Here is a 24764-nt window from a genome sequence, read left to right as displayed (position 1 = left end):
ATCTTAAGGCTTAACTGGGGAAGATGGTTCAAACATATGCACCCTCCCTCACACCAAACACATACACACACACACACACACACACACACACAGAGAGAGAGAGAGAGAGAGAGAGAGAGAGAGAGAACCAGAGAGGGACAGAGGCAGAGAGAAAACTTAAGAAAAACCAAATGTGACAAAATGTAAACAATTGGCGAACTGGAGTTTTATTACTTTTCCAGATCTGACTATAACAAATGACCTTAACTCTGGTGCCTTAAAACAACAGAAGTTTATTCTCTCACAGTTCTGGAGACTAGAAGTCCAAAATGAAGGTGTCAGCAGAAGTGAGCTCCTTCCAAGGGCCATTTTTTGTCTCTTTTAGTTCCGGTGGTTGTCTCCATTCCTTGACTGTAGGTGAAATATTCTAATATCTGTCTAGTTTTCACTTTGCCTTTTCTCTTCTCTGTGTCTTCTCTTGTCTCTTTCAAACCTTACTCTGCTTTTGTCTTAAAAGACACTTGCCATTGGATTTGGGGTCCATCCTAAACCAAGATGATCTCCTCATCTCAAGATCTTAACTTGATTCTTTCTGTGAAAACCCCTTTTTAAAGTAAAATAACATTACTTGTCATTATGTGTCAGGAAGTATGCATAAACATATATTTTGTGGTCAGCCATTCACACATTACAGGAGTATGAAGGAATTTCTTGTATAATTCATGTAACTTTTCCATAAGTATACAATTATTTTAAAGTAAAATATTTTTTAAGAAAAAAAAAAAGAAATTACATTGTCAAATGCTATACTAATCCAAAAACTATGACATCTGACTAGCCAACTTTCTCTTAAAAATAAGCCTAAAAATGTGTACAGATATATCAATCAGAATAAGGTATTTTTTGAACTTGTATTTCATCATCATTCACTCTTTGAAGTCCGTGGAGATTATGTGATGTCAAAACTCTCTTCTTCATTGACCTCTCAAACTTTTGCTTTAATCTTCTTTGAACATTTAGGAAATCAAAGGTCACTTTTATTTTAAAAGGTGGAACTACGATCCCAATATTACAATCTTTGTAGGAAGAGCTAAACGAAATCTTCTATGATGCTAATTGCCACAAGATGGCAACTTTATCTCAGATAATAGGGTCATGAGACCCAAAGGTATTCTTGTTTTTGTTTTTGTTTTTGTTTTTTTGATCTTCGATTAGTTTGTTTTCTTTTCAAAATTGTGTGTTGACTTTAAGAAGCATTTTTTCATTTCTTAAGCATTCTACCCCAGATTTGCTAATTTCTTATGTACATATTGAGCTAATGTGTCCTTATGTAGTATCTTCACTATGTAAAATGATAAATGAAGGAATCCAATTACATAAGTTTGTAACACATAATAGCCTATTCTCATACAGCTGGAACCATGAGGTCCAAGATGAGCATTCCGTTAAAACAGCTGCAGGAAAAAAATATGCTTAAAGGCATGCACACACACATGTACATATATATACGGAATTTTAATGCTATGTTTGGATAAATGGAATATCTAAAGAAATAATGAGGGAAGGAAAACTGTATTACTGGCTATAGGAGTTAGCTATTTAACAATTGGAATCAGTCACTCTAGGCTACATGAGCCTCTTGAGGCTTTCCAGTTGTGTTTTTAGCATTTGATCTCCAGTATCCAGCACATTGTTTATGTTAAATAAATACTGGCTACATAAATTTATGCATCATGAGTGATTTAATGATTTAATCCACACAACAGCCAAATATAGTCAAGCATAAATGCACTGAAGTTAAATCAAATAATCATGGGGATGATGAAACTTATAGCCCAAATGTGTACACATACATATGATTCTTTATTTTCTTGGACAGTCTTTAATAATTGTGGAATCATAGATTCTAAAGCTGAAAGCAACCTCAGGTGGTCATCTGGTTCTATGCCTTTCTTCAAGAGACAAGCAATTATTATCCCCATGATCTATTAAGCCACATTTTCTTTAGCATGTGACAGCTAAGGTGATGATGATCGAAAAATATTGCTCTCCATTCTTAAACAATTTCACATGCACATATATGTTTAACAAGTGCCTTTCCAGAGCTATTAGAAGAAAACACTAGCAGCCTTGGTTTGGAAGAGTAATTTATGACAGCTAGGTAAATGGCGTCCAAGATCACCTTGCTCACATTAGCCATGCAGCATCCCTGCCCCTTCACGGCCATCTTTCTTTAACCCTGGTGACAAGTGTGATTAAAAAGAAAAATAACATGAGTCCTACTTTAGTTTGCTTACTCTGTTTCTTATTCTAGTACTTGCTGCCTCAGATCATCTGTCTCAATAAGTTAACATAGGAGGGAGTAGAAGGAGAAACTGCGAAGTCGTGAGTGTGAGAGGGGTGCAGTCAATAGGAGGCCTTCTGGCCATTACTCCCCTCCTCATCTTTTGTTTCCTTTTGGTTTGTTAACTAGAAATGTGGCAAGGTGAGGGAGATGAATTTAACTTGTTCAGACATTAGTGAGGGACAGGGAAGTGTGGCGGCTTCTACAATATTTCTGCCCCAGAGAGACGTAATTGGAAAACGTGTTGTGTGGTTAGGCGGTGTAATGAAAAATAAAAGAATGATTGAGGAGAACAGTGGAATCAAATTATAAGCACAAGGCAAGTATGCTGAAGTTTTTAGCCACTTGCAAAATTGAGAGATACTATCGGGACTGTGCAAATACATTGCTCTGATTAATTTTCCTGGGGTGAAATATGAAAATATTTATAAAACTGAGGATCCTGCCATGAATAAAATTTTCTCTGTGATTATGATAAACTAAAATAAGCCATAACTTGTATCTATCTTATGTGAAACTTTAAAAATGGTTAAATAATAAAAAAACTAAATAAAAGGATTTCACTGTGAGAGGCAAAAAGAATCTGTATTCATGTGTTACTCTAAATGGCTTAAAATTTTGAAGATTATTCAATAAATAAAGACTAGTTTATTTTGAAGGGATTTTTTAAACTTTATTCCCTGAATATTGTTATAGAAGTAGCATTTTATTACTCTTCCTTTATACCTTTTTTTTGTGTGTGTGGAAGCTGTAATTTTTCAATATGTAGGTAAACGGTCTTCAAGTTCAAAAAAATTAGGTCTTTAATTCTAATGATAATGAATAATTCAGTTATAATTTAGAAATACATGTTTGGATTCTAGTTTTTCTTTTTAGGTGTAAAGTGAAAGATTTTAACTTTGCATTCTTTTGTAAATTCCTTAAGAATAAATTTGAAGAAATCATTGATATAAAGGAAGGGTTAATGGAGAAGGAAGCTTCCTAATATACAAAGCCCTTCTCTTATATGGAGCTCTAGAAATATTCTATTGTCAATCCAAACAGAACAAACTAAAGTGAGATAATTGGGAAGGTGCCCATAAAGTCAGCCTGAATATATTATCACAACTATATATGAGATAATATTTGTTTTAAAAAGATTCTATGGCACTGTAAACTCAGTCTCATTAGAGACTGCATTTAAAAGGCTTATAAAGTTACTCATTAATGTTATCTTGTTGTATCTCCACAGCTTTTTCATTAAAGAAAATTCAGCAGAAAGCATTTTCTCCTGATAGCAGGAACCAATTTGCAATAAATGTTCTGGAAACCACTAGGGAAGCCATTACTGAGATCTAATAAAAACAGACAAGCGTAACTTGTTCTATATTTTTGTTTCAATCACATACAGATGAGACCCCGCTTTCTACACCAACCGCAAGAGACAGCCTTGACAAACTCTCTCTAACTGGGCATGGACAACCACTGCCTCCGGGTTTTCCATCTCCTTTTCTGTTTCCTGATGGACTGTCTTCCATCGAGACCCTTCTGACTAACATACAGGTAGGCCTTTGTACAACCTGGAAGAAAGACATATGGAACACCCAGTTGTAGATTTTTTTTTCCAAAATTTATACTGTTCCTACTTAATCCATTCATTAGACTGACTGAAACATGCTATTAAACTCTTCAAGCAACTAATATTTTAAACCTGTTACACTAATCAAATTGACTTAGAAATACTCATATATATTTTTATATATATATATATGCATATTAAGCTGTAATAAAAACTGACGAAATGACATAGGTCTTTAAAATTCATTCCGTCTAAAATGCTTTCTTTATTACCAACTAATGGGAGGAATTTAACTGTTTAAGTTTGTCTGATTTTACTAAACAACAGCACACTAGTTCTAATAAATATTTAGTTATTTTTAAACTTCTGGCCTTCTAGTGAGGAAATGATATGTTTAGTCATTTAAGATATGTCTAATTTAGAAGAATCCAAAAAAAATGCCTTCTTTCATGAATAAGTTTGTTTCAGTTAATAGAATTTCTTCAAAGACTAGACTTCAAAAAGCCTTACCAAACTTTCCATGGATTTCCTATGTGGTCCTCAGGATGTATATTTTATGTACAGTACATTATGAATCAAAAATACTTACAGTTAACAATAACATAGAGTGTGGAGCCAAGATAATAAGAGTGTTTGGGATAGAAGAAAGCATAATTTTCTTGCCCACACATGAAGTGATCATGTGGACCCCAGATGGAGATATTTGTCCTCTACTTCTCCATATTTGGGTAGCTAGTGAGTAGTAGGCACAAGTTGCTGATAGTGTGCTGGTAAGCTCCTTTTTTAAAAAAACTTTTTACTCTAACATTCCATCCTCAGTAATATTTTTCTGTACACATATCCTATCATATTAAAGTTTCCCCCAGTGGAAATGTAATTAATTTTATTTACCTCTCCAAGGACATAACAGAAGGCCTTTAATGTAACATATCTTCTCATCTATTAATATGGCATTTTTTAATACTAATGTAATTAGAGTCTCCAGAACTGTATTCAACTTTAAGGTTTTATAATGCAGTAAATGAAAATCATCAATCCAGCCTATACTAAATCATGGCGAAATAGTTGATTATATAAAACAAAATACTTTTTTTTCTAAATTTCACCCATATTATTGTTTTCTATAAGATAGTGCTTTTAATGATTTCTCCTATGTTAAGGTAAATGTTTTCAGAAAATATTCCTTAACATTTCTGAATTTAAGTTCTGAAAAGTAAAGGAATAATTCATTTTCTTATGTATAAAACTCAATATGAAGCGAAGGAAAAGCTATTTGCATGTATTGTCATTAACTGAAAGCTCTTTAACCAGGTCAGTGAGGATTTAATTTCAATGTCAGCAGAGAAAACGTTTCTGGGTTTCATCAGTGTAAAACAGCATGCTCATCTGAAGAGCACGTTTGACACATGTACTCTTGCATTGTATATGACCACTACATTTCAAAGTCAAATCGTATCAGTTTGGAGTATTCATCGACACTCTACGGACCAGAAATACTCAGATTAGGAATGTCATCCACATCACCTCAAACTATAATTATTTCAGAAGGAAGGAAAGAAAGAACAAAAGAAAGAAAGAAAAGAAGGAAAAGAAAACTCCAGTTTTAAAATGTACAAATTTTAGAAAAATTATTCATTGTAGGTGGCTGTAGATTTAATATACTCTCCTTTTCCTACCATATGCTTTGAAGATATATTTTCATAAGAGTAGATAAAAGGACAATGGTCAAGACAAACTAAATTATTTCTGTTCCCAAATTATAGGGATCTGGGACTGATAAAGTTAGAACACCCACAATAAGAATGTTTTATTAAAAATAAATTAGGGGCCGAGTGCAGTGGCTCATGCCTGTAATCCCAGCACTTTGGGAAACCAAGGCAGGTGGATCACCTGAGATTAGGAGTTCGAGACCAGCCTGGCCAACGTGATGAAACCCAGTCTCTACTAAAAAAAAAAATAGAAAAAATTAGCCAGGCGTGGTGGCGGGCACCTGTAATCCCAGTTACTTGGGAGGCTGAGGCAGGAGAATTGCTGGAACCCAGGAGGCAGAGGTTGCAGTGAGCTGAGATTGTGCCATCACACTCCAGCCTGGGCATCAAGAGTGAAACTCCATCTTAGATAGAAAGATAGATAGATAGATAGATAGATAGATAGATAGACAGATAGATAGATGATAGATAAATTAGACTTGTCCATTTCAATCTTACTTATATGTATGTGTATATATAGATGCAGTTATATATATGTCTAATATGCATATGCCTATATTTATACATGCATGTACATATGTGCCCACAGGTGAAATAAAAATTTAAAATCCTACTGAATTTCATGCACATATATATTATAAATACATATATATACACACACATACATATACAAACACACACATACACACATTTATTGTCAGTAATGGTTTCATATCGTTTTACAAAAGTTTACAGATGCTAACTCTTTTACTATTGTCACATTTACTGAGTTATGGTATTATCGTAGGAATGGTATGGAATGTTTAAATAGTCATGACCCCAGATTATTAGGTATACAGTATAAATGTGATTGCTGTCCAAATTCTAATATGGGTAATTACATTCTGTCTACCTCAATTTCCTCTGCAGTTTCAATTATATATAATAGGGTTCTGTGCTTTCTGTGTCAAAATGGTAACATACTTTTTGTGTAGTAAGTTTAAAGCTCCATTTTTTTAAGATGTTACTTTTTATTAAAATTATGACCAAAACACCCTGTAAAATAAAGTGTTTCCATAAAGTGTTATTGTTCTAATAGTCAATAAAGCCTGGAATTTAAAATTTGTAATGATTACTACAGATGTCCTTTCCATGACATCATCATCAAAATTAAATTTTTGTCAGTTATTTCTTTGTGTTTTAAAAGAAGATCTATAGAAAAATACTATAATTATATGTGAAGATTTTCTATTTAATTTTTATTTTAAAATTTAAATTTATAAAATGTACATATATATATATATTAATTGGGCACCAGACTTTTGTTAACTATTTGAGCTATACTGCATTCCTGCATTTAAGCGTTTTAGAAATTAAAAGTTAGCGGGGCACAGTGGCTCATGCTTGTAATTCCAGTACTTTGGGAGGCCTAGGTGGGCAGATCTAGAGGCCCAGAGATAGAGATCATCCTGGTTGACATGGTGAAAACACGTCTTTACTAAAACTACAAAAATTAGCTGGGTGTATTGGCACGTGCCTGTAGTCCCAGGTACTTGGGAGGCTGAGGATGGAAAATGACTTGAATCCGGGATGCGGAGGTTACAGAGCCAAGATTGCACCACTGCACTCCAGCCTGGTGATAGAATGAGACTCCATCTCAAAAAAAAAAAAAAAAGATAGAAAAGAAAAGTCATAATGAATAAAGAAATCTAAAGTAAAAAGAAAAAAAAAGACCTATAAAAATCCTATGTTGATATATAAACATTTTATATTTAAATTTTATATTTAGAAATTTATAAAATGTATATATGTAAGTAATTGGGAACAAGAATTTTGTTAGTGCTTGAGCTATACTACTTCCTGACATTTGAGTGTTTTAAAAATTAAAAGTGATAATGGATACAGATGTCTAGAGTAAAGAACAGTAATTTAGTTTAGTAAGGAATATGGATACAGTTCAGTTTTTGATTTTTAAAATTGCTTTTACTTTTTCTATATGGCATTTTTTTTTCATTGTGGGCAATCTTTCATTATGGCTTCCTCTTTCAAACTTGTCCATGGAGAACAACCTGTGAGATTTTATGCAAGGAGACTAAAATTTTAGTGTCAATTAATTGGATATGACACCTTCGAACATGAGCTACCATTTGAACATGATCAAAGGATAATTCTGCTTACTCTTTTTTTTTTCTTTTTCCTTTGCTTTTCTTTTTTCTTTTTTAAGACAGAGTCTCCCTCTTTCACCCAGGCTGCAGTGCAATGGCACAATCTGGGCTTACTGCAACCTCGGCCTCTCAAGTGATTCTCCTGTCTCAGCCTCCCGAGTAGCTGGGAGTAGCCTCCCACCACCGCACCTGGCTATTTTTTTAAAAAATGTTAGTAGAGTCGGGGTTTCACCATGTTGGCCAGGCTTGTCTCAAACTCCTGACTTTAAGTAATCTACCCCTCTCCCAAAGTGCTGGGGTTACAGGTGTGAGCCACCATGCCTGGCCCTACTCACTTTTTTTTAATCTAGAACCCTTTAGCACATAGGGTGTGAGCAAATTATTTACTTTATCTATCTTGTTACAAAAAGGATTTAAAAAGTGGCTTGCAAATATTAAAATAACTAAAAAGTGAAAATGTAAAGTTTGAGTAGAGAATATAAAATTTAGGAGTGAGGTTAGCATTGAAGATTTATTTGCCATGAGGGGATATATGATTGGAGTTTGGTTCACTATAATCTATCTACATGGAAGAATTAAGCAAACAAGAAAGACCTAAAACATATGTTAAAAGCGCAATAGCTTCAGCTTCACTGGGTGCTGTGACTCACACTTGTAATTCCAGCGGAGACTGAGGCGATAAGACCACCTGAGGCCAGAAGTTTGAGACCAGCCTGAGAAACATGGGGAGACCCTGCCTCTATAAAAATACAAAAATTAGCTGGGCATGGTGGGGCATGCCCATAGTCCCAGCTATTAACACTTGTGAGGATGAGGCAGGAGGATAGTTTGATCCTGGGAGTTCGAGGCTACAGTAAGCCATGATGGCGCCACTGCACTCCAACCTGGGTGACTGAGTGAGACCCTATCTTAAAAACACATACACACACAAGAAATGGCAGCTCCAGATTGATTCACTATAGCCTAATAAATGGACATAATCCAGCCATGGTATCTAGGAGGAATTATTCTCTACGTCTGTGTTTGTGGAAAGAAAATGAAAAAGAATTAAGTATAAGAGTGAACTATAGTCATGCATCGCTTAACACTGGGGATACATTCCGGGAAATGAATCACTGGACAGTCTTGTAGTTGTGCAAACATCATAGATTGCAGTTATACAAACCTAGAGGATATAGCCTAGTATATACCTAGCTATACAGCATAACCTATTGTTCCCAGGCTATGAACCTATATAGAAGATTACTGTATTGAATACTGTAGACAACTGTAGAGCAATAGCAAGTATTTGTGTGTCTAAACATAGAAAAGGTACAGTAAAAATATGATATTATAATCTTATGGGACCACCATCATGTATGCTTGTGGACCAGAAAATTGTTATGGAGGTGAATGACTGTACTCTGATTATCCATCTTCAGTTCTTTACATTTCAATATCACGGCCAATAATTTTACTTTACTTTTTAATATATTTTAAAATAAAATAATAGTTTCCTTATTTACATTGTTAATACATAATTTTAATTATAATTTAATTATAATAAACTTATAATTATAAAAATTATCATATTTATAATTTTATTATATATTCATTTGTTATATTAATATATTATTTATTACAGTATATATTTGTTATTTATTATATTAATTTATTATATAAATATAATATTTTAAATATTAAATTTAATCATAATTTAATTATTGATACATAATTTAATTATAATACATAATTATATATAATACCATTAATTAGGAGGAGACTTTGCATAAACCCCAACAAAATAGACATTGACTTCAAAATATGGGGAAGCTTGTATCAAATATATTGGCCCTACATTATGTTTTTATTTTCAATGGTAATTATATATTATGAATCTTCTCTGCTTGTACTTGTCATACATCGGCGTTGCAGGACAATAATCATAGCATTAAACTGAGTATGGTAGTATATTTTGTTACAAGAACTTCTCTGAAAATGTGTCAGTTGGGCCGGGCGCGGTGGCTCACGCCTGTAAATCCCAGCACTCTGGGAGACTGAGGTGGGTGGATTGCCTGAGGTCAGGGGTTTGAAATCATCCTGGCCAACAGGACGAAAACTCTACTAAAAATAAAAGAAAATAAGCCGGGCATGGTGGTACATGCCTGTAATCCCAGCTACTTGGGAGGCTGAGGCAGGAGAATTGCTTGAACCTGGGAGGCAGAGGTTGCAGTGAGTTGAGATCGCGCCATTTGCATGCTAGACTGGGCAACAAGATCGAAACTCCTTCTAAAAAAAAAAAAAAAAGTGTCAGTTGATACTGTACTATTGATTATGTGTTTGTTATTGATTATTTGTTTGTTTTTTGGTCTACAAAAGTTCCTGATTCCAAGGGACATTATCCTTTTTCTCCCTGAAAAGAGACCAGGGAAACATTAAAATAATAATAAAGAAGACTAAGTAGCTGGATAGTTCTGATCTAGGCGTACTCTACTCAGTATTTGGGATTTTCAATCAGTCTCTTGATTCTTCTGCACCTTGGTTTTCTCATCTTTAAAAGTATTTGGTTACGATGGTGATTGCTAAAATCCTCTTCAACTAAGGTGTTTTAATTTCATTTGAAGCAACACATTACTGAGAACAAATTTTGTCACATGAGTTTCAGTGACACTCGAGAAACCTAACTTATTGTCGGATTCTGAAATAAATTTATGTTAAATACAAACATGCATCAAGTAAGCTTTTCCTCCAGGATCTAGCTAGGTTGCTAAGAAATGCTTCTTAGCAATATTATTTGAAGTCGTCTTACATAGACAGATATTGTACTTTCGAAGCCATATCAACAGTAGAAACATTGCTAGATACAGTGTCCTTTAAAAAAAAACTACTCAATCTCTAAAAAAAGATGAAAATAATTTACAAATTAGATTATTTTAGAAAACAATGACATTTATGTATTATAACAACCATTATGCCTCACTCATAGAAAATAAATTTGGGGCCAATCAACTATTGTCTCTCACCATTGCTGTGGCATAACCTTAAAATGTATTTCATTAGACTTGTCATTAACCAACTTCAATATCCTAAGAACCGTCCTCCCCTTGGAGAAAAAATCATGCTTTAAACCTTCTATCGTTTTCTGTAATACACATTTTTGCCACAGCGTTTTCTGGATATTGCATGTTCAAGTGAGATGCCGCATTTAATGTGACCGTTTGCATGTGATCGACCTGGAAATTTTACAGAAGTTACACAAATCTGAAAGTACTATTATCATTGATGACTACAATGGTGTCCTAAAGATTTGTAGATGTTGTGAACACTACTTCCTATTGCTTTTCCCAGCCCCCTGCTGCATTGAAATTTAATCGGTTTTCTGTATTTTTTGAAGCAGAGCTGTCACTGGCAGTAACATACTTTTGCATATGCATCAGTTTGGCTCTAGTACAGATTTTTGTTCACACTGGACTCCTACTGATATGCACTGATTCAAAGTCTAAAAATTACATTTAATTTTATATAGCTTATAAGTAGTCCCAGAGAGTATTGGATCCTAAAAGCTAATATTTTTCAGACATAATCAGCAGGAATAGGTAATGTATTAACATTAGTCACATTAGCAGCAACTGTAACAAAAGGAAACAGTAAGCATAAATGCTCTCAGCAACTTCACTCTTTGCAACGAATATTAATATAAAATTACACAAATTAGAGTTGCAGTTTAACATTATTCAACATGTTTATTCATAATGATTGTTTCATATTTAAATAACACCAAAATATTGTGTTTTGTCAGCCAAGGACAATAATAGTTTAATAGTAATTTATTTTAAACAGCTACTGATAATACAACCAATCAACACATTAAGTGGTGCCAACATTGGCATCTTGCTAAATAATCTCTAGACATTGCACAGAGAGTACATCTTTCAAAGATAAGTCAACAAGAGCAATCAGAGCAGAAAATTAGAATTTGGTATCTTAGAATTAAAATACAGCTAAAGTTTTAATTGGGGTGATCTAAAAGGGCACTTGATGTAATGATCTCTTTCATTTGTTACTAATTGTTTGTTCCTGATGAAGAAGAAGCTTACACAGGAATGTTGCTGAGTTGAGTTAAGATGGCAGTTTCCTTAGCAGCTATGTTTTATTGTTAAACAAAAAAGAGTGGGGAGGGGCAAACTGCCACAGAGAAATCTTTCTTCAGCTTGTTTCATATCACAAGAATTATACCAGCAGATTCAGGGTCAGGTATGGCAAATATGGAATAATTTATATGTGGTCAAAAGAGAATAAAATTGGCTTACAGCAATGCTATAAACTACATTGGTAAACTGAAGTAGGACTATCTCTCTATTGTGCTAACAAGTCAAGCTGGAGTAGAAATTCCTGATTCAAACTGCTCATAATATCTTGCAAGGGAGTCACATCCTAGAGTACATCTACAAATGACATCAACTTTCATCTCATTTTAACTTCAGTAGAAATTTCAGTCTCTGACACTCACAGACCAAGGCAAAATATCTTCTACTTCAAAAACTCATTTTGTATTGCTGAATTGAAGAGAAGTTTTAGCTCTAATTTTCACTAGTAACTGTTTCAGAGTATCTTAGGAGAGAAAACAGAGAATGCTTTTTATATGTTTAACATATTTCCATATCTGATTTTTTTTTTTTTTTTTTTTGAGACGGAGTCTCGCTCTGTCGCCCAGGCTGGAGTGCAGTGGCCGGATCTCAGCTCACTGCAAGCTCCGCCTCCCGGGTTCACGCCATTCTCCTGCCTCAGCCTCCCGAGAAGCTGGGACTACAGGTGCCCACCACCTCGCCCGGCTAGTTTTTTGTATTTTTTTAGTAGAGACGGGGTTTCATCGTGTTAGCCAGGATGGTCTCGATCTCCCGACCTCGTGATCCGCCCGTCTCGGCCTCCCAAAGTGCTGGGATTACAGGCTTGAGCCACCGCGTCCGGCCAACCATATCTGATTTTTAAGAACCTTAAAATACTGCTAATTTTTAAAAGCATACAGTATGTCAAAAAATATATAAATATATCCAAGATTAGTTGTATGAATAAAATTTTCTTTCTCCATATGTTCTTTTAAATTATTACACTGCCTAATCATTTCCTAGAAGTTATCCTGAGTTTATTACAACCATCTTGAATGGCTTTTTAAAAAGTAATATACTACTAAACCAATTTTTAGATCCCTTAAATCTATTATGTATCTCAAGAAAAATGTAGCAGTACTATAATTGCTATTTGTGAAATTTTAAAATCTAGTATATAGTGGGCACTTTCTGGGCCTGGGGGCATAGTTCCGAATGACAGAACATGCCCCTGCCCTAGAGATCTTACATTTTAATAGAGAACACGTAACATAAGTCAGTAAACAAATAAATATATGTCAATACAACATAATGACACATTCTATGAAGAATTTTAGGGAGGGAGTAATAAGATACATTTGGAGACAGGGTAGTAAGAGAAGGCCTCTCTTGAATGGTGACTTTGAGCAAAGATGAAATGAAATGAGGGTGTGAGCCATGCAGAGATCTGGAGGAAAAGCATTCAGGAAGGGAACAGAAAGAACAAAGTCTGTGGGGGCAGAAGCAAATTGTTTCATTGAGGAAACAAAAGGAGACCATTGCGGCTATGTACTCATGGTAGGGAGTGGTAGAATGAGCTCTGAGGAGAAAGGTGAGCACTGCCAGAATCCTGGAAGGTTGTGTAAACCATGTCAGATAATTATTTGTGGAGGAGTTTCAGCCTAATTTCCTTCTCAGTTCTTATTTTTTAGACATGCTTACGTGCTGCCCTCATTTAACTTTGGATCTAGATATTCTAATTAGAAGCAATTAAACCTGCATGCCATAAATATTTGTCTTCCGAAAATAGTTTAACTAGACTTAGGAGTTTTGTGCTTTAGTTATAGTATTTGTCCTAGTGAGTGCAAAGTGAATGCACAAGAATTAGATCATTTGATCACTGGGTTCTTCGCTCTTAAAATGTTTTTAAGTAATGAACGAAAAGTGCTTTGTATTAAAATATTACCATTCCGAATATCTTTTTTGTACAGGGGCTCTTGAAAGTTGCCATAGATAATGCCAGAGCTCAAGAGAAACAGGTCCAACTGGAAAAAACAGAGCTGAAGATGGATTTTTTAAGGGAAAGAGAACTAAGGGAAACACTTGAAAAGCAGTTGGCTATGGAACAAAAGAATAGAGGTATTTCTAAATTTCCAAATAAGTTTAATATTTACAGAAAATATTAAACATATTACTGTGATGATGATTTATTTTGAAATTGTAGTTTTTTTTTTTTTTTAATTTAACGGTAGCTAAAATTCAGAGCAGAATTTGAATCCTAGGCTCATTGTATTTCTTAATCTCCAAAGTACATGTTTTCTCTTCTGTTCTTACCTCAGGAAATTGAAATACGTCCATTACATCATAAATTATATTACTTTTATTGATGGTTGAGTTTAAAAATTCATGTTCTTTAAGAGAAGAATAAACTCTAATGATAGCCATGAAGAAAAATGTTATGTTAATTCACAATTGCCCTTTGAAAAACTTGAGTTAAACTCATAAATCTAAAATAGAAAATACTGATTATTCAAGCGAAGCAGGTTTACTAAGATATTTATCCACTGAAATTGAAAATGGATGAATATCTGAACAAATTACCAAAGTTAAATGTTTGTATAATTTTCTTTCTGAAGGCCTCATTTTCATCCAACAAGGTCAAGTACACAGAGTAGAAACTGATATAAATTCTTATTGGATAAAATAATGTTATTATTGATCTGTGAATTGCTTCTTTTATCACACTGTACAGTACATCTATATATAATTTTGAAGGTCATTTATATTTGCATCTTTATTTTATGTATGAATTTGAATATTATTTTGTCTACGATCAACTGCCTCTTTGCTTCAACTATGATTCTTTTAAGTATTCTAGAAGTGAAGTGGGGGCTACTTTTCACTCATTTAATATATATCCAATATAAATGCTCCACATTATTTTCTTGTATATGTTTGACATGGTCACTTAAAAATCGTTCTGTTTTGCTTTTAAACTAGCAGGATTTACCAGGTTGTTTTATTAGCTATTATGAAGCAACAGCTAATGTATTCTTGGAATTTGGTCAATTCGGGAAGCTGTCATCCCAGATGTATAGCACAGTTCTAAATAATGTGGCTTCCATAGATTCAGGTATTTAAATAATCAAAACAAGGTAAACATTGATAATGGCTGTATTCCAAGTGAATAAGGAAGTTGGGTCAAAGAGCTCAATCTATGGAATCATCTTCCATGAAGCAGCCATGTTTTTATTTTGCTCTTACTAAATTTTGTTTAGTCCTTTTTTACATAACTTAAAAGGCAGGCCCAGGGATTCCTAAAGTACCCATTTGGTTACTGGAGAGACCTTCAGAATTTTATTGGTTCAAACCTTTTGGGAGGATTTACATTCTGTTTTCTTTCATTAACCACTAGAGGGCAAAACATTCGCAGATCACACCGTAAAGTTCCCATTTAATTAATTACGAACAGTAAATTCAAGGCAATAATTATCAATACTTATCTATTATGAATGTGTCTATTGTAGCAGTGTATTACCCTGAAGAAAGAGAACATGGCAATCCTATTGGGTTCAATCACGTAGGAGGAAACCGTGAGCCATCACTGGAAAAGTGCAGGATATTAAGCCTTTAGAGCCACAAGAGCATGCAATACAAATAAATATTTCAGAAATTACTGTTTCTTTTCAAGGAGACTCATAAATAATCATCTTTGGGAAGGGAAACAGTAGGCAGGTAATTTTTTTAAGGTAAGCACATGATTTGCACACCATTAAATAAGGGAAATTAACATTTATTTAAAATCAGTTTCAATTACTTTTCGTATAACACCATAGCCAGTGTACATTTTGATACAAAGCAGGTTTTTAAAAATATATGGTACAGCAACAATATACGTGACATGTAAATGAGCTGCCATCTTAAAAATATTAGTAATAATAAAAACAGGATTATGTGGAAATTAGAAGCGAAAACTAAAATACTTACTTGAACCATTATTATTTTATATTTTGATTAAATATTCTGCTTTAAAAGTATTGCTATTTTTTAATCTGTAGTAAGAAATCAAATAGTAAATATGGAATGAGTAGTCTTCATGATTAAGAGAAGCATTTTCTCATACTGAGTCTGTCACACTGATGTCTACAATGTTTATCAACCATCAAAGATAATTTTAAAGAAAAATGCATATTCCCATATGCTGAGTAGTTACCATATGTATACATATATATGTAGTAAAAGTTAAAACAATTGTCCTCCAGAAAGCATAGTTGATATACATTTTGTAAAGAACATTAGTTATTATTTATTGAGTAAATATTATATACAAATATTTAAATTGTCCAGTTGGAGAAAAATGTTTCATAATCAACTTTTTGTATTATCTATTTTTTAAAATATAAAAGGCTCATCATTATTGTTACCAGTAGCATATTATTATTAGCAATGAGGTTTCATACTGCCTCAGATTTCTGCAGAGTGAAAGTAGAATAATTTTCTTAAAATATATCATAGTACTGTAAATTTGCTATGAGAAAAATATTCTCAGGGAATCATCACAACTTCATCCCAACAAAAACATTTCTGCTTATATACGTTAACAATAATTAAGAGTATTTTTTCTAACGTACAAAAAATATTTATTGCATTTCCTAAAATTTTAAGGAAGAAATTATTGAAAACTGAGTTGGTCTAGCATTGCTTTCCAAAGCATTTTTAGGGGAGATGCTCCATTTGCTGCTCAAAATTGATTCCTTATGAGGAAATAGGAAAGAGGCATGCTTATAAGGGTTTGCACTATCCAAATGACTCTGCACTATTATGATTCAAGGACAGAGAACTAAGCCACAAAATTCCTTTAATCAAGCTTCCTTTATCAGTGAATACAAACATTTACTAAAATTAGTTTCCTATTAAATTTATCTTTACATATGACAATTAAAGCTCTTCTTGTAATAGTTCTAGGCTAAAATAAAAATTGGCCTTCTTATTATTTTACTGGGAATTATTTTAGGTAAAGGTGGAGATTTTTGGAACTCTCTTTTTGTAGGTAGGCTCAGTCCAGCAGGAAAACAAAATGAATAACATAAAAAACATAGACCATTTGTAAATTAGCAGCATTACAAAAATTTCAATAATAATAATATGCATACACTCTTTTTTAGCCATAGTTCAAAAGAGGCTAAAGAAGGAGAAGAAGGCGAAGAGAAAATTGCAGGAAGCACTTGAGTTTGAGACGAAACGGCGTGAACAAGCAGAACAGACGCTAAAACAGGCAGCTTCCACAGATAGTCTCAGGGTCTTAAATGGTAAGAGGGTGTTTATTATTGCATGAATAACTGTCATTTTTAATGCTAAAAGGACAGTTTAGACGTGTGTTTGTAGTTTTGTATGTTTCTATATCTTGTGATTCATTCAGCTATACTTGAAGCTGAAAGCAGGGTGGGAAGAACGTATTGGGGAAAATGACTTATTTTATAGGTGCTTCCACTGTTTTTTACTGAACTCCAGCATCTGGGACTTGGCATTGCGTCTCTGTTTAACCAGATCTTTTTCTACTGAAACACAATGAAATATTAATTTGAGAATTTCCCAACCCCCATCCTCTTTTATGAACAATGTTGCGTTGCTTACTGTTCAAATCTTCCGAAAATTCTTATGGTTATAGTTTTTGTTCAACCTTTAAAAGATGACAAAGATTTATGTAATTTTAATTCAGCAACAAAGTAACAGGTTGCTCTTTTTTAAAAAAAGGACAATAGGAATCAAATGAAATATGTGTCACTCTTACCTTTCTGTGCTTTTAGAGTCTCTGACCCCAGAGATAGAAGCTGACCGCAGTGGCGGCAGAACAGATGCTGAAAGGACAATACAAGGTAGGAATTTGCAGAAGGCTATAAATCTAGATCTTGCTATATGAGTTTTTCCTCAGCTTTAGCCTGCTATTCAAGCATGTAGCCTACCATCTGGGCCACATCAAAACAAGTTCAAACAAGGTCAAGTTCATCTTGCTTGTTTATATGAGTGAATTCATTTTGTGCTGATAGATTTTCTTTAAATTAACAGGTCATCTCTGTTTATACAATGCAATTAAAAGGAATAATTAATTTTAAACAATGTATGATTTAATCTTGGACTCAGTAAATGTGTTTTATTGAATGTTTGAAGCCCAGTCTGATGCAGGAAGGGTTTATAAGTTCTGTGCTACATAAATAAAATCTGTGGTTAATCAAATAGGTAGTTCTTACAATTTAAAAAGGTCTAACTACTCATTTTTATGACACTTACTGCAAGGTACCTGCAAAATAGACTAGTTGAATGTTAACAATAAATAAGATTGTTTAGTTCCTATGTGGATTCCAAATGTTCTGTGTGTCATTATATACACTTTAATAACACAAATCTGCTGAGTAAAATCATATAGAGAATACCAAAGGGAGTTGTATTAAATGCTCAGAAGAGCTAAATATGTATATTGTCATGACCATACTATCAGAAAAGAATAAAACCAGAAGGTAGCATTTATAGTCAAACATCTATTCTAGACGACAAATTCAGCCTAACAACATGAATACTAAACAGTAACAAGAGCATTTGTTTTCTATTTAAAATGAAGGTGATTCTTCAAAGGGATGCCTAAAATGATTAACTGCCATAATCCTCCCAATTGCTTTTATTCTGCATTTTAAACTCAATCATTTTTAGGATATTGTATGACATTAATTGTGTTACTTAATCAGCTCCAAATATATCATTCTTGGCTTCGTATAAAGGAAATATACTTTTGTAAACTATCATATGTGCAAGAAGTAACAATCACAAACTTGAAGAAACATTTTTGAGGAAAGAATGGATTTTTTTGCCTGTATTTATTTTACCTGAGGTCATGCTAATTAATTTGTAAATCCTAAGGTTTGAATCATATGTTATTATGAGACATCTTGGATGTACAAGATTAATGCTATTGTAGATATAGAAAAATATGTGAATTTTTAGAATATTATGGATTTCAGCACAATTATATGTGTGTATATGTTTGTATGTATATGGTTATGAAAATTAAAAGAATCCTCTTGCATCTTATAAAACTTACAAACACATGTTAAAAATTATTGTTAATGAAAAACCAGTCCTCTTTATCAGAGACAATAGCACCAATAAGACAAATGCAAATGTCAGCACCAATGTGTACAAGCAGGGCCTATTCATGCATTAGATAATGTCAAAGTGGTCTCAGAAAGCACATGAGCCCATAGATAAGTGTGACATACAAATCATCTGGTATACACAGAATCCTCTAGGTGGTCTGAACTCAAGCTAGAAAAAATTATAGACAATATAGTCCTGCATATAAATGAGAGATTCATTGTTAATATTAAGAAATGATTAAACATTTTAGTGTGGTTGATATGATATGTATGCCACCCATAACAACATGTTGGTTGTTAATAAGGCTATAGTTATTTTTGTTTGAATTTGTCAAATCTACATATGTTTAAACATACATTTTAATATAGGTAAAGTCTTGCTGTATGAGGTTGAAATGTTAACAACTTTCAGTTTCCATTGTTGTGACTGACTTGTTCTGAAGAGAAGTTTTAATAAGAAATTGCCTTCCTTTTGGTAGCCAGAATCTTACCAATGGAGGAATACAATGAACCTACATACCAACAACTTAATGATTAGGGAAAGAAGACACTTGTACAACAATTATACATAGTAATTTAAAACCATATACACATTTGATGGAATTATTTTCGCCTTTAATTGTAATAGAAAATCCTCACTCACTTTATTCATTCATTCGGCCTGTCCATTGTTGTACTGGTCCAAATGTACAGTTGTTTTTTAATAAAACATACTAACTATGCATGAGATTTATCAGATAATATGACTTTTCCCAAATTGTAATAAGAAACACACTGTTGATGAATCTGTTTCTAGCTGTTAGTTGCTAAAAGATATTTTACCAGCAGTCAAACTATTTCAAGACTCAACGTAACAGAGCACAGAGATCATATTTGCTATTCTAACACCCTATTCAATAAGCTTAATTAGTCCTTTGAACTTTTTTTTCTACCCTCAGACAAAATTCATGCATTTGGAAGCTAACAAACAGAATACAATTAACTGCGAACGAAAGAAATCAAAGAAACAATACTGTATTTAGTTAAATGCTGGCGAAGGACAAGAAAGGGAAAGGCAAGAAAGAACGAACCAGAACTCATTACTAATTTGTGAAACTGTCTGTGTCATGCATTTTGGGAGCCATGAGCACCTGCTGCTTCACAATTCAAGGATGACACACACACAGCCTCTCGCACTCATCACTTTCTCTCTCCAACTGTCCCCAAGCCCAGGTGTTATGACATTCTTTTATTATTTCTTGCTCCCAAGCCAATCATAACTGAAATTATTTTCTATTCCAAAGTGAACTCAATTTATTGGGAAAGACAAAATAAGCCCACAGGTTTTTTAGCTTTTCATGTATTTTTAACATTTCTGGCAATAAATAAACGCCACTCTTGGCCCAACAGTTAGTCACCTAGAAGTCAGGCACTTACATACTTACTGCTTGAGTGCTAAGTAATTACCCCTAAATATGCACATCTGGGTAGACTAAACATTGCCTCATTGGCATTTTGTATCGCCATTTCTATAAAACCCCAGAGGTGGACAAGAGGAATCGAGAAAGTAGTGTAGAAAGTATGTCTGAAGAAAGAAGCCCTAAATAATTTACTTGCATTTTCTTAGTGAGGTAAATCAGCTCATTGTACGCAAGATAAATTCTTCATTGCTGATTTTCAAATAACTAAGAACTCATGAATTGTAAAAATGCTATAAGTACAGACCAGATATTCAAAAATTAAAAAAAAAAAATCTTCTTCCAGCAACTGAAATATATGGCAATTAACTCTCTTATGCCTTGTATCATACAGATTTACATGGCATGATTTGTGTTGGACTTTGAAAAATTTACCCTACTCAAGAAGTTTTCTAAGATCTTTTGAATATATAAAGTAGACAGAGTTCATAAAATCAATCCTCTAGCACTTTTTTGGGCTAGTTAGTAAATATCCCTCAAAACCCTTTTGCCTCCTACACATATATATGCACATATGTGCACATTTTATGTAGCCAAATCTATAATATGATGGCTTTCTTCAGCTACGTCGTCATCTTATGTTTATTCTTTCTCCTTAGGCAACAGCAACTACTTACATAGTTTCTTTTTTCTTTTTCTTTTCTTTTTTTTTTCTTTCTTTCTTTTTTTTTTTTTTTAAAGACAGAGTCTCACTCTGTTGCCCAGGCTGGAGTGCAGTGGCATGATCTCAGTTCACCATAACCTCCACCTCCTGGGTTCAAGCGATTCTCCTGCCTCAGTCTCCTGAGTAGCTGGGACTATGGGCGCACACCACCATGCCTGGCTAGTTTTTGTATTTTTTTTATTTTTTATTTTTTTTTTAGTAGAGACGGTGTTTCACTGTGTTGGCCAGGCTGGTCTTGAACTCCTGACCTTGTGATCTGCACGGCATGGCCTCCCAAAATGCTGGGATTACAAGCATGAGCCACCACACCTGGCCCCATAGTTTCTTTAACTTACCTATTTAGAAAATGTATAGACATTTTTCCAATCCACTCAGACATCTCTTAAGAGCTCCAAATAATAATATCCAACTTTTTATTTGGTCGACTCACAGAGACCTAAAAGTTCAGTGCACAAAACTCTGTGTATCCTTCTCTCTCCCCAAGCCTGCCTTTCTCCAATGTTCCTTCCCTATGGCACCCTCATCCATCTAATCCAGTACTGTCGTTAATATGTAATGAGGGCAGAGTGGAGCATGACATTTCCCTCCCTCACTCCCTCATCCTCTATGCCTAGTCACGACTTTCCCTTCAATCTCTGTGCTCCCATCATACTGGAAGTTTTTCTTATTGTTTCACTTTTTTCCCAACCTACTGCAGACACTTTTTCTTCTTCCTTGCCTTTACTTAACCACCCCTTAAGTTCCAGCTTGGACATATTACCTCAAGGAACACTTCCCAGACCCCTCACTCTCTCGCTGTGGCAACTCCCTGCCCCCTGGGACTAGTTCTGCCTCTTAGAGGTTCTTACTACACCTTCCATTTCTCCATAGGAACATGCTGTACATGCAGTTCCTTGTTCAATGCCTTCTCTCCATGGTAGCTAGGGCAGAGCATAAACCATGTGTGTTTTGTTCACTGCCAAGTTCCTATTGTCTGAGGGAGAGTTTGGCACATAGTGGTGTCTGCTGTGATTCCCTGAAGGAATGAATCAGCCATTGATGAATTAGGATCTATGTTAGATCTTGTGGATATGAAGATCCTTCATGTTCTGACATTTCTCAGACTTTGGTTGAAGAGACTGATAAGAGGGAAAAAAGGATGACCTAGTAAACCCAGAACTAGACCGGGAGCGGTGGCTCACACCTGTAATCCCAACACTTTGGGAGGCCCAGGTGGGTGGATCACGAGGTCAGGAGTTTGAGACAAGCCTGGCCTACATTGTGAAACCCCATCTCCACTAAAAATACAAGAAATTAGCTGGTCATGGTGGCAAGCATCTGTAATCCCAGCTACTCGGGAGGCTGAGGCAGGAGAACCACTTGAACCTTTGAGGTGGAGGTTGCAGTGAACCGAGGTCGCACCACTGCACTCCAGCCCAGGCAACAGTGCGAGACTCTGTCACAAAATAAAAAAGAAAAAAGAAAAAAAGAAAAGAAGAGTAGCCCAGAATTAATGTTTACATCCAAGAGCTGAATTAACAGGATGTGTTTATTCTTCTTTGTTTGCATTTTTAACTTTATTTTCTTCTTTTCACATTTGACCTAAGATTTGGATTCTGTACATACTTAGATCCAATATTGCATTTTAAATTGATATTTAACTTACCACAATAACAAAAAATTCATTTTCAAACTTGTAGTTTTTTGCTTTCACTTTTTAAGTAAAAATGTGTTTTTTCAAACCAAGAAAAATAATTGTTAAAACCAATGGGGATGTGGACCATAGTTCCTCTGACATCTTAGAATATCTGCAAGTTGTGCTTGCAAAATCCTGATTTCACTTGAAAGTACAACTCTTTTATTTACATCCAATGACCATAATCAAAACTGTTTGGCTTTTTATTCTTTTTTGACTGATCTTAGATCATAGAAAGCCAAATATTCTTCCAACAAAAAGACATAAAAGACCTGCCTTCACATTAAAAATCTTTTTTCTAATGTAAAACTATCTTCTTTCTGTTTGCTAGATATTTGAAGATACATGCTGAATTTTAAAATTATTAATTTTTTAAACAAATATTTATGCAACATTGATGATATGGCCAAGCACACTTTTATGTTACTGCTTTAACATTGGGAAAGAACTTTAAGATAAATTAAATCTCCTTATTGTGCAAAAGAGGGGACTTAGTGAGGGTGGATGACTTGTTAAAAGTCACACTAAGAGTTTATTGGAACTGAGACTGTAAGTCCAGTTGCTTTCCACATCTTGTTCTTGCTGGTTGCTTTTAGGTTAGGATTGTGAAATTATTCCCTTCTTGCTCTTTTACAATATATTATTATTGTTGTCATTATTTGTTTTGTTAACATAGCTCCAAAGAATCATACTTCATGTCATTCTTTTTTTTTTTTTTTTTTTTGGGACGGAGTCTCGCTCTGTCACCCAGGCTGGAGTGCAGTGGCCGGATCTCAGCTCACTGCAAGCTCCGCCTCCCGGGTTCACGCCATTCTCCTGCCTCAGCCTCCCGAGTAGCTGGGACTACAGGCGCCTGCCACCTCGCCCGGCTAAGTTTTTGTATTTTTAGTAGAGACGGGGTTTCACTGTGTTAGCCAGGATGGTCTCGATCTCCTGACCTCGTGATCCGCCCGTCTCGGCCTCCCAAAGTGCTGGGATTACAGGCTTGAGCCACCGCGCCCGGCCTCATGACATTCTTATGATGGGAATTTACGTCTTTGATCAAGCTTTCACTTAAAAAAAAAATCAAATATACTGTCACTCAATGAATTTCCTAGTAATACATTTTCTTTCATTTAGACAGGTATATTAATAGTAAGTGGAAGTATTTACTCATTAAAATAGTTAGGTGGATTGGGAACTGAAATTTATTGAGCCTTTCCTGTGTATTCTAATTTAAAGGTGAGATCACCTAAGATCAGAATGACTAATTAACTTTCTCACAATCACACTACTAGTTAATAGGGTTTCTGGATTTCTGGCATTTGAATCGATATTTATAACTTCAAAGTACCTGTTGCTTCCACCATGCCTTTTCACCCAGGCTTACATGTCCCTCTTATAAGATAATCACTCACAACCACATCACTCATTTTGGATAGTTAGCTTCTTGCCTCTTAATGACTTAAAAAGTCCAAAACAGTGTACTGCCAATGAATGGTATACAATTGGAAAAATGTTTCCTTTCCTGCTTTTTACTTTATTATCAGTCATTGTGCCATTGTGTTTATAGACACTTCCAGACACACTGGGGGAAACTCCGCTCTAAGCAATGAAAATAAAGTGACAGTGAAAAAATTAAGACAGTAATCATATTTAGAGAAAAAAATTATCTACAACTTAGCATGTAATGAATTTATTATAAATTTATGTCAGCGACAGATCCAATTTTGATTTAATATATGACATTTGGCTAGCCCCTTTTTTTCTTTTGAAGTATGCATTGGAATATAAGTTGCTAAATGGTACCTCAGGACTTTCATACTTTAACAACACTAAATTGTATCTTATACTTACCACTTTTAACATCTTTATGAAAGTATTGTTCAAGTTTGATTGTCATATAATTGTTAATGCAGATTTCAATTTCTAATATGACTTTTAAGATCAGTGTGGGAGTTGGGGGTTCCTTAGGCACCTCTATGGAAGCTAATAGAGCTAATAGATAAGAAATGCGAGAAATCAGGTCTAGACTGAAATCTC

General features: G+C 34.3%; 1 protein-coding gene across 2 annotated transcripts in view; it reads left to right on the top strand.

The window, feature by feature from the left end:
- The window catches only part of DACH1 (dachshund family transcription factor 1), a 435676-nt gene that overhangs the window by 377936 nt on the left and 32976 nt on the right, over positions 1 to 24764 (top strand). For both annotated transcript variants that reach the window (XM_001082626.5, XM_015121170.3), the window contains 4 exons: positions 3714 to 3865; positions 13790 to 13937; positions 16964 to 17107; positions 17606 to 17674. In XM_001082626.5, coding sequence (XP_001082626.1) covers positions 3714 to 3865; positions 13790 to 13937; positions 16964 to 17107; positions 17606 to 17674 — 513 coding nt within the window. The remainder of the gene's footprint in view (positions 1 to 3713; positions 3866 to 13789; positions 13938 to 16963; positions 17108 to 17605; positions 17675 to 24764) is intronic.

Source organism: Macaca mulatta, chromosome 17 (assembly GCF_049350105.2).
Source record: "Macaca mulatta isolate MMU2019108-1 chromosome 17, T2T-MMU8v2.0, whole genome shotgun sequence".
Taxonomy (NCBI): domain Eukaryota; kingdom Metazoa; phylum Chordata; class Mammalia; order Primates; family Cercopithecidae; genus Macaca; species Macaca mulatta.
Note: the sequence above shows the minus strand (reverse complement) of the source record. Positions and strands in the feature narration are given on the sequence as shown.